The sequence below is a fragment of the Choloepus didactylus genome, chromosome 8 (genome assembly GCF_015220235.1).
Source record: "Choloepus didactylus isolate mChoDid1 chromosome 8, mChoDid1.pri, whole genome shotgun sequence".
Classification (NCBI taxonomy): domain Eukaryota; kingdom Metazoa; phylum Chordata; class Mammalia; order Pilosa; family Megalonychidae; genus Choloepus; species Choloepus didactylus.
Genome location: NC_051314.1, coordinates 140,952,947 through 140,963,518, shown reverse-complemented (window position 1 = coordinate 140,963,518; position 10,572 = coordinate 140,952,947). Strand labels below are relative to the sequence as shown.

General features: G+C 42.6%; 1 protein-coding gene across 11 annotated transcripts in view; it reads right to left on the bottom strand.

Annotated features, from left to right (window-relative positions):
- Positions 1 to 258: 258 nt before the first annotated feature.
- CELF2 (CUGBP Elav-like family member 2) overlaps positions 259 to 10,572 on the bottom strand; it is a 637,682-nt gene continuing 627,368 nt past the window's right edge. For 9 of the 11 annotated variants that reach the window (XM_037848338.1, XM_037848333.1, XM_037848330.1 and 6 more), the window contains 3 exons: positions 8,444 to 8,587; positions 5,164 to 5,336; positions 259 to 3,808 (listed from right to left, as the gene is read on the bottom strand). In XM_037848338.1, coding sequence (XP_037704266.1) covers positions 5,209 to 5,336; positions 8,444 to 8,587 — 272 coding nt within the window. In that variant the 3' untranslated portion in view covers positions 259 to 3,808; positions 5,164 to 5,208. The remainder of the gene's footprint in view (positions 3,809 to 5,163; positions 5,337 to 8,443; positions 8,588 to 10,572) is intronic. The other 2 variants (XM_037848336.1, XM_037848337.1) reach the window with 1 other exon arrangement.

Below are 10,572 nucleotides of genomic sequence, written 5' to 3'. Positions count from 1 at the left end.
TACCTTATTGTGTAACTGCACGATACAGAATAAAAAGTGAAACTTACCGCCGTATTTTAAGACAAAATTCTAATGCTAGATATAAGCAAAGGGAAAAAAGAAACCAAGCCAAAGTTTTTAATTCTCAAAAGAAAAGCAACTTTCTTTCTATCAACCGGAAATCAAACTTGAAATCAGTCATTGTCAGGGGCCCCCTAGAGTAAGCCACAAAAATTTCCATTTTTTTTAAATCTCCAGTATAAAAAGTTCCACTGGTACAAAATGCATAAGTACAATCAGTTGTAGAAATAGGAAAGCCTGCGTATGTTTTTTTTTTTTTGGCTCAAATTCCATCAAACAACAAAATCCAAATGCATCAATAAAAGAGAAACAATACTCAAATGGTCTTACAGTTTCCACTAGGTTGCATTAACTTTGGCTTTTCTCAGACAATATTTAAAAACTATTTTGTAATTCTAAACAAAATGATATTATTAATCTACAAACAACAATTCTCACAGCACAAAAAACACAAATACTTTTTTTTTTGTATGACATTATTCAAAAAGGTAATGAAACTACAGGTTTTTTTAAAAGTTTATTTCTTCTTGTTAATTAGCACTTAAGATAATAAAAACAGAAACAGTAAAATGATTCCAGAGTAGCACAAGCCAAAGAACTATAACCCCTATGGTGAAAGAAAGATGAACTTGTTACGCCTTTGAGGACTGCCATTTTATCACAATTCTCTAATTTAGTTTAAAAACAACTATTGTCTACGCTTGATTTAAAAAAAAAGCAATTTCCCTGTGTGTTTGTTTTTTCTTCTGGCACAGGCCCTCCGCACTTGTGCAGACTTTTCCTTTTGATATTAAAAAATGAACAAAAGGGCAACTCGTCTCTGAGAAGAGGTACCTTTTTACAATGAAACATGCAAAGAAGGAATGGACTTCCCCTTACAAGTAACTAACTGCCTGATTGCCTGCAAAATGTGCAAGGCTCTACTCGAGGTGCCCACACGGACCTCCTGTAGCTGTGCTCCATTTCCTTGGGGCGGGGGAGAGCGTAAATGGGCAGGAAATAGGAAAAAGGGGCAGGAGGTGGGCACTCGGCTTCAGTGAAGAAACCAGAAAATTCTCTTTTGCGATTTGCATCATTGTTGCATGGAGAGCTCCTGACTGAGAGTATCGAACAGGAAACTCAAAGGGTGTTCTCTCGTGTGTCTGTGCAGGTGCCTTCTCCACACCACCACGTACAGTGGCCACCACGAGAGGGGCGTGTGCCGGCACTTTTGCTTCTAGGCTGTTTGCTGTAGGAAGTACAAAATAGCCCTCAGAGGGCAAAGGAAGGCCCCAGCAGTGGTAAACACGTGTGAGGGGTAATACAAATCATCCTGCGTTAGAAGTGCATGTGCTATAAGAAGGAAACTGGGTTTTTGTTTCTTTTCTTTTTTCTTTTTTTTTTTTTTTTTTGCATCATTAGAGGCTCGTCCTTTCCACCCCAGGGCTATCACCAACACACACATACTTAACCAAACGGGGTGGTGAGTGGGGAAGAGGGCAGGAAAGGGGTCTGGCAGTTTCTGAACTGTGTTGGAGAAAAGGAGCGGCCAGCAGCCTGCTTCCAGGAGGGCTGGCGCTGGCTTGTGGCTGCACCGCTGATGACACTAGGGTCTGCCATCTGCTCGTGGGAAGTGAGAGTCATCATAACGTGGCACTTTAGGAGGTGGCAGCGGGAACTGGTGTGGGATGTTTGGTTATAAACTGTGGCAAAGAATTGGGTTGCTTAGAGGGTCAGCCCCCCGAAATGCGTCCCGTTAAAAAGAAACAAACCAAAAAAAGCAGGGAACCGGCTTCTCACCCAGATACTGTGCTTATTCAGAGGTATCTACTGGGGATCAAAGACTCCCCAGCCAATGGCCGATTAGAAACATTATTCAGGAGTATTTGGGGAAAAAAAAGTGCAATCCCTCCAAAGACCACCCCACCAAAAAGTCTATGAAAATCTTCTGAACTAGAACATACCAGTAAATTTGATCTCAAAAGCAAATAGAATTTTCTGAAAAAGATTTAAGAATTTCTACCCTTCCCCCTTGGAGAGCTTAACCCATAAATGGCTTTGAATGAAAACTGAAGTAGGACTTCTGGCAGTACATGAATAATTCTTTTTTTTTTTTTCCAATGACTCCGAATAATCAAAAGCCAAAAAAAAAGGTAGGGGAAAAACAAATTGGAGAGCATTAACGTTTATCTTTTTCCCTTTCAACCAAGAATTAGGACCTCAAAGTGGTAAAAACAAAGGACAACCCAAAGTGCAGGAGATATACACAAACTAAAATAGTGACAGTATAAAAAGGTATCAACGTTCCAGATAGCTCTGGGTAGAAAGGGTTAAAAGTTCAAAACTTTCTCACCTTAGAGGTTTCCATAGATCATGAAGAAGATACATTGTGAGGTTGCCTTCAAAGCAATTGATGCGAAAGTGGTTAAAAAAGTGAGGCATGGGTACTTGTACAATGTTTTACAAAAAACATCATAGAGAAATAACAAACAATAACAATTCCAGGCAACAAGACCACAGGATAGCAAGTTAACAAACTTTGTAACCTCTTTTTTTGTTTTTCATTTTTTAAATATTAGGGATTTATACAAAACACATAATAAAATACCCATGTTATCAAATTACTTCTCACAAGAAACACACTGAAGCTCTAGGAAGAAAGTACCTTTGGAATTTGGCACTATATATTTTCACTTTTTTTTTCTTTAAAAGAAAAAAAAAAACAGATCACATTTTGCTGAACACAAACACATCTAAATAGTCCACAATAAAAAAAAAATGACATCAATGCTTCACAAGCCAACACAAAAACTTATTCTGGAATAGGGTTGTTTTTTTTCCCCCCCTCACATGAAATTTTTTTTTTTTAAGCAAACAACTTTTTTTTTAAATTCTTTTTTGTTTTGTTGAAGTAAACCAATTCTAAGCTTGTCTTATCGACAAAGGACATTAAAGACTCATGATGAAACCACAACTGAATTCACGGAAGCACCAACGTGACAGTTTTACAGTAACCTTTCTTCTGTACATTGAGACAGTATAAAATATAGGTATTTCATGTGCATTAAACCATGGATTGTCTAACTGTGAGTCAGTTCAGCAAAAGGTGACACAAATAGGTAGCATTTGCCCCAAAACAGGGTAAATATTTTCTTATACTAATCTACAAAAAGTGGTTCTATATATATATCTTAATGAGAAAGTGAGCCACCTAAAATGGCCTTATCAAAAAACTTTACACTGCCTGAAAAATGTAAAAACTATTACAGACCTCTAGAGACTTAAAATCAGACAGTTTTTTTTTTTTTTCTCAAACTTTTTGGAAGTAGTCTGTTAGCAACCAACATTCTGTGTCCCTGGATACATATTGCTATTGTTACCAGTGACAAGGACGAAAGCCAATCCCTGTATAATACTTTCAAGTCTGTTTTATGAAAAGAAAAAAAAAAAAAAAAAAAAAAAAGAATAAGAAAGAAACGTTTTTGCCACAGGTTTTTTTTTTCTTCTTCTAGAATTAGTTTGTCTAATAATAAATTTCAGTCTTGCATGAATGTAGCAATGTTTTTCACATTGACTTCCCAGAATTCATAGCTAGATGAGGTCACATGCAAATTTCAGAGGTCAAACTAGATCAAAGGTCAGTAGGAGAACCAAATATGATGTGAGGTCAGAAAGACAGCAGAAACAATGATGGGACGATGAAACTTTTTTTTTTGAGACGCCACAGGGACATGCTAGGCAAACGATGAACTAACGGGTATGAAGATGTCTGGGGAAAAAACAAGGAAGAGTAAGAAGTTACACAGAATCTATGCAGTAGCAACAAAATCACTTTCAAGGTTGCGGGAGAAAAACTAAATGCGAGTCCTAGGTTATTAGGGAGGCTGCGAGCCATTCATGTAACTGGCATTTCTTACAGTCTTGATCCACAGCACAATGAGACCCCAAGAGAATCCATCCAGAGAGAGCGAGAGGGGATGGATTCGGGGTGTTTGGGGTGACGGGAGGGGTCCAGTTCCAACAAATGTCACAGACGGGGAGAGTCAGACGACCGAACTTTTAACTAGATAATGGAAGTTACGAACAAAATAATCAAGACAGATACGAACAACGAGAGGATAAAGCATGAACTTCAGGTCTAGGGTTCAACGGTGAAAAAAAGCCCATTCCTAGAAAATTCCTCCGGAGACTACTTCAGAAGGATCTAGCTAGCAGAGAGCTGCTCTTTAGGTATCCAATAAGTTAACAATAGGCAATAAATAACTTCCATTATTTCTGAGGCAGTAAAAATTTTGTATAAAAATAGAAATGCTTTTTTTACAAATAAAATTTACAGGCCTGTGGCTTTCTTTTTTATTTACGTATTATTTATGTATTATTTATTTTTATTAAATTTATCTTTCAAGAAACATCAAGTATTGTCACTCGTTTTTATTTTATTTTTAAACCCTGTAGCTTTAAGAAACAGATCTCTAAATCTTTTTTTTTTTTGTTTTTTACATTAATCCTTTCTAGAAACTAAAATAAAAACGATAACAAAAGAAGACGACCAGTGTAATAATCTGACCAATAAGTGGCATGTGTCTTTGAACCCTAAAAGAAAATCCTACTTCTGAAAATGAACCGGTAGAGTGGAAAGACGTTTTGTTCTGTTTTGAGGCAGCGCTTCCGGCTGTTAACTCACCCCGGGCCCCCCACTTCAGGCCGGCTGGTACCCCCTAACCATGGGAGCCTCGGGACACCAGCCGTTTCCCAGTTAAAATCGCACCTTGCGCGTCTGCTTGCCTTTGAAATCCTTAAGATGTCATTTATTTGTGCGTGTGTGTATTTCTTTAAAAAAAATAACAAAAATGCCAAAACAGAAACAAAAACAAAAACGAAAAAAAAAATAAAGGTAAAAGGAGATTCAAACCGCAAAACAAAGGAGAATACAGTGGCACAAGTGGAGGAGGAATTTACTCGATAGAAATAAGGTAGCCCGAGTTTTAATTATGGCGAACTGGGTGGGGTGGGAGGGCAGGGGAGGTGGAGCCTTATTGTAAAAACCGTCTCTCTTGGTACAGGTTGGCAACGCGGTCCTCCTCTGCCTTCCCTGTTGAGAACAGGCGGGCTCGTGGGACTTACCCTAAGAAAGCTTAAAACAAGAGCAGGGAGCCTCTGGGGCGAGGATCAGTACGGTTTGCTGTCGTTTTTGGAGCGCTTCAGCTGGACCTTCAAGCGTTTCATGCCAATCTGGAAGCCATTCATGGCCTGAATGGCCGCTTGCGCAGACACGGGATTGTCATAGCTCACGAAACCTGGAAAACACAGATGGGGAAGTGGGAGGGAGGGGAAACTGAGGTTAGGGGAGGGAGGCCGGGGCTTCACGGGGCAGCCGCTGCCCGGCCACTGCCAATGACCAGCCCCCTGGTTTCAGTCTCACTCGCCTTGACTTATGGTGTTGGACTGGCCACTCACCAGCAGTGGAAAAGCTGGCTGGCTTGGTAATTTGGGATCATGCAGAACGAAACCCTCCTCCAACGATGCCAAAAGCTCCAACTCAGCTGAGTGAGTGGCTTTCATCTCCATTTACTGAGGGCACTGGGCAGGTTAGAAAGCACAGCTTCCAAAAGCTGTGGTATAAATGGTTTGGGGCTGGGAGGGTCCCCAAAGGCTCCCATGGCCCAACCACAGGAGGCTGAAAGGCAGGATAATTAAGGGAGTGGATAATAAGAGGTACTGGCAGACACCTTCACTGGCTTTTGTTCCAATGCACCATATATATTCTTAGACAGAGCTCAGTCCCTTTAGCTATAGGATGGGGTCAGTTATTGAATTAGCTCTAGAATCATTTATCCCATGGCTGAGAGGAACCCAGGGAAATGCTGGGCATTTCTCCTTATTGTCAATTTCCAGTTTCAAAGCATCAGTGAATTCAACAGAATGGAAAGTGCTACCTCATTTCCTTTCTGGGTACCCCTTTTGGTCTTGGAGGGAAAACAGTCTCAAGAGCTCAGGGTTTTAGCAACCCATCTAAGAGTTCCCGGTACCTTTCGCTGTTGCAACCACCACCACCACCACCACCACCACCACCACCACCACCAATGGTAGGTGGGGCACACGTTTTGAAAAAAGAACAAAGGTATTGAGATCAATGACTCTTTGCAAAGGCTCACACACATATAATCTGTTCTGACACTGGGGGCATGGCGGGGCAGGGGATGGGGAGCAGTGTAAGCAAAGCTTTGGTTAATGCAAACGTGCTGAGCTTGAACAGTGCCTTCTCTTGGTGTGGAGAGGAAGCTATTCTACTTACTTAATCTCAGTTCTGAAAATCAACTTTCAGAAGGTTCTAGACTAAGCTCCCCCATCTATCTATCATTAAAGTTGAAAGCGCTAGAGAGAATTCCTGGACAAACTAGGGGAGGAAGAAAAAGACATCAATATACTTTCAGCAGCATTCTCTATTCAGTCAATTCAAGAGGGCATATGACACAAGGCAGAAAAGGCTACTCAGGCGCAGGCTGCATTGCAAAAGGTTGCTTAAATTTTTATTAAATCAAATTCCCAGTAAATGTGATCCTGGATCCAAGATTTCTGCTCTGACTTGACTTTCTCCTCTCCCTCTGGGTCTTTGGCTGGAAGTAGCAAGATGATGAGAGAATGGAAATGGGTCAAGGCTGAGGTGGATGACAAAGGCTGGCCAACAGGTAGGAATGGGGGAAGGGGGTGCCACCTGTGGCTAGCAATCCAGCAACCTGGGGCCCCAAGACCCAAGGCTGGCTCTCTAGGAAACCTGGGTGGGGGTGGCAAGGCTTTTTAATCCAAAAGGGAACCACAGTCCCAAATGCTAAATGCAACTGGGTGCTGATACCCTTAGCTAGAACTTGCATTATTAGGGACACATTGGTTAAGCAGTTTGTGGGCCAATGGGATCTCTTTGCAAGGCAGTAAATATTTTCTCAAAACCAGACCATGAAGCCCAATCCATTTCTGGTCTCCAAATAAGCCCAGGATATTGTTGAACTGTGAGGAATGTAGAGGTCTGGCTGAAAACCTTGTGCAGGGAAGCCTCCCAAGGTTAAGGTCTTAAAGATACACATACCCTAGACAACAATTTAACTTCCACCTTGCTTTCTCCTGAGCCACTAGGAGGGGGTTTGGAGAGCTGCCACAGCTGGAGCAGTTGTATCATGGGATGAGGCTGACAAAACGGTGACTCTAAATAGGTGACAGACTGATTCCCTCAGCCACAGAGGCTTTGGGCCTTCCTCAGTAATAGTGCAGAAATTAGAAAGACGTTAATGGATGATGGAGTTTCAGAAGCCAAAACCCATTACCAGTTCAGCCAAATAGTTAACATTTGAGTTTTTAGCCATTTGACAACCAGCCCTCATCTGAGGTCTTTCTTTCTACCATACAACTTTATATGCGCTGCTTCTGGCCCATAGCTCTTCTGCTTTCTTTATTTCATTTTATGCCACTGTTACTACCTACCCACCAACCTCATTTAGGCAATTGCAGCAGTGATGAAAACAAATGTTTTATTGCAAAATGGGCCAAAGCTTGCCAGACGAGTTAATAAACATTCTGAACGTTCTGGCCTCTAAATTAATTTAGGGGCTAAAAGGGTCCTCTACCCCCTCCCCCAAAAAGCAAACTCTCTTTTCCTGGTGTAAAACATGAGCCACGTGCAGAGCACAAAACAGCCAGCTGTGGGGGGTTGGGGGGGACAGCATGGCAAGGTGGGCACCAAGACACTGGTTGTGTCGTTGCACTTCTGTGCTCTAGGTCCGCTCGCATGGCTCCCGCCCTTCCGGTGCTTGAACCCCATCAAACGCTGTGTGTTTTGTCACGAGATATGCCAACCTCCATCCTTGTGCACGAGGAGGTGTGATTTGGCCGGCAGCCTGGGCCACATCCTTCCTGTGATTGAGTTGATTCGTGTGGGTGTGTGTGTGTGCCCTCAACACAATCCATCCCAGTGCATGAGTCCTAACAACCCGGAGGGGTAAGGAATCTGCTGCGGGGTATCTGCCGTGGCCCTCTCTACCTGGAGAGTCCGCGCTCCAATCTGTCAGCTGTGTATTTCCACCTGATAAAGTTTATGGTCCAATTTATGGGGCTTAAAGAAACTGCTATGGCTCTATGATGAAAGATTATTAGATGTATGTCATAAGACACTATAATGGTACATTCTACAACATTACCTAATGGATGAGGCGTGTAATTTCCCAGATCGCCTTCCCTTTTTTTTAAACTTTTGCCAAAATCTGCTTACATGTGTCCAGAAAAGGAGGAAACACCTCCACACAAGGTGCACACTATCCTGACTTCCCAGATTATCTGCCCTTTGCATTTTCCTTCCCAGGACCCCTTGCTTGGTAACCTACTGTAAAAGTCTGGCTTGGTTTCTTTTGCATACCAAAGCACTTGCTCAGATTGGTCTGTTTGTCAATGAAGACTTTAGCAGAGATAACATTTCCAAAAGGCATGAACATCTGCAGAATGTCCTGGTCTCCAAATTCCTGTGGAAGGTGGTAAATAAAGAGGTTTGCCCCCTCTGGACCTAAAGAAGAAACAAACAAACAAAAACTCAGAGAAAGGAATCCCTTGTGCCTTCATCCCCAAAGGCTCTTCTTAGAAGTACTGAACATACAGCTAAGCACTGGCTGTCTCTCCTACTAGAAGAGCACAGAACAGATGGGTAAATGTCAATCAGATTCTCCTGATTTCCAAAGAAGCACTGGTTAAGAATTGCCTCCTTTGCAGGAATAATCTTCCAGGGGTCACATGTGTTTACTGCACATTGGCACACACATTTTCAATCTCCCCTTCATGGGAGTGAAGGTGGGGTGTGGATGAGGGCGAGAAATTATCATTTTCCTGCATGGCCAAGTCTGTAGCATGCACACTAGCTCTTGGAGGAGAGAGTGTCCTGTGCATTCTAAACAAATTGCAGCAATTTAGGAATAACGGATATAGCAGTAATGCTGCTTGGATTCTGCAATCATTTACCTAATTATCCAGCCAGTTCTGATTTGCCAAATCTCTTAACACACAGTCTAATAATCATCTTTATTAGAAATGACTGGCAATGAGTCAAGGCAGGGAAAAAAAAAGGTGGCTCGAGTCTCATGCCTGTGATCAGAATTACAGCACGGGAACAAAGGCTTGCAAATGAAAGCACTGGCCTTAGAGGCGAGTCAAAGAAGAAGCTAAGCCCAGCTCTTCAATTTTCCCTGGGGCTTTCCAGAAAATACAAGAAACAAGGGCAGAATAGGGAACGTGTCCTGACTTATACTAGTTGGAGAGGTAAGCTCTCATAAGTAAGCTTCCCAACTCTCTCCCTGTCTCCAGAAGGGCTACCGGAAGGTTCAAAGCAGCAAAAGGGAAAAGGAAGGAAGGGAATCCAAAAGAGCCCACAGAACGTAATCATCATCCAGCGTGTAACCGGCCAAATGCTTTCCAGGTCAAAGGCCCTGGGAGGGGTGGTGGCGGAACCTTCTGGAAAGGCCCTGGGACTAAAGGGAGCGTGAGGGCGGGATGTCGCCTTCTGGGCATGACCTCTAGGAGGCACTGCACAAGTGAAATAATTTCTGCCCCTGGCTTCCAGGACTGCCTCGTTCCTTGGGAAGGCCCTTGGGGACTGGCCACCATGGGCTCCCTCCATGAAGAGGGGGTCTACGTGTATGGGTTGGAGAAAAAAGAAAATGGGGCTAAAAGAACTTTGGAAAGATGAAATGGCTAAACATCTTTGCCAAGAAAAGTCAAGGCAAGTTTTCCCCTCACAAGAAATAAATAAATCATAAAAGAACAAAAATGCTCTAATGAATGGGCTTTGCCCAAGACTTCTTGAGGCACATTTCTGAAGCCATGGAAATGAAGCGTTTCCTCTATTCGAGTGTTTCTGGGCTACTGTAACTCAGCGTATCATGCACTATCTCCGTGGACGGACCCACACACCAATACAGGGGGACCGCTGGTACTTTAAAGGGATAGCTGGCAGGGCTTAGGTCCCCAAATGTTCCCTAGTTTAAGAAAACGTCTATGAAATCAGAACTTAATAGGAATAAACACTGGGAATGGATGTTCTCAGAGGCACTTATCCTCTGCAAAAGAGATATAGGTCAAATCTGGCTCCACCCAGCTTTGATGTCCTTTCTAAATAAAAGATCTAAATAAAAGAGCCAAACATACAAACGAGGATTAACAGGACACAATTTGAATTGGGAAGTGCATCTCACTTCCTGAAGCCTGGGGAGGAAACAATTTTAATGCACTAGGACTGAGATGACTGGCTCCCCCTGAATAACCCTGGTGTTCTGGAACACTGTCTATTCTGATGCACTCGAGCCAGAAAGGGAACCAAGAAAATGCGGAGACAGGCAAAAAAGCCCAAGCAGGCTCTGTACTTCTGTCCATCATTTTTCCAGGAAGAAACGCCAACAGCATCTCCCATTGCTTATCACATCCCCCCACCCCCAACCCCAGATTTTTCCTACACCAAGAAACAGCTTGATTTCACGAAACCTCAAAATTTTAACATTCAAA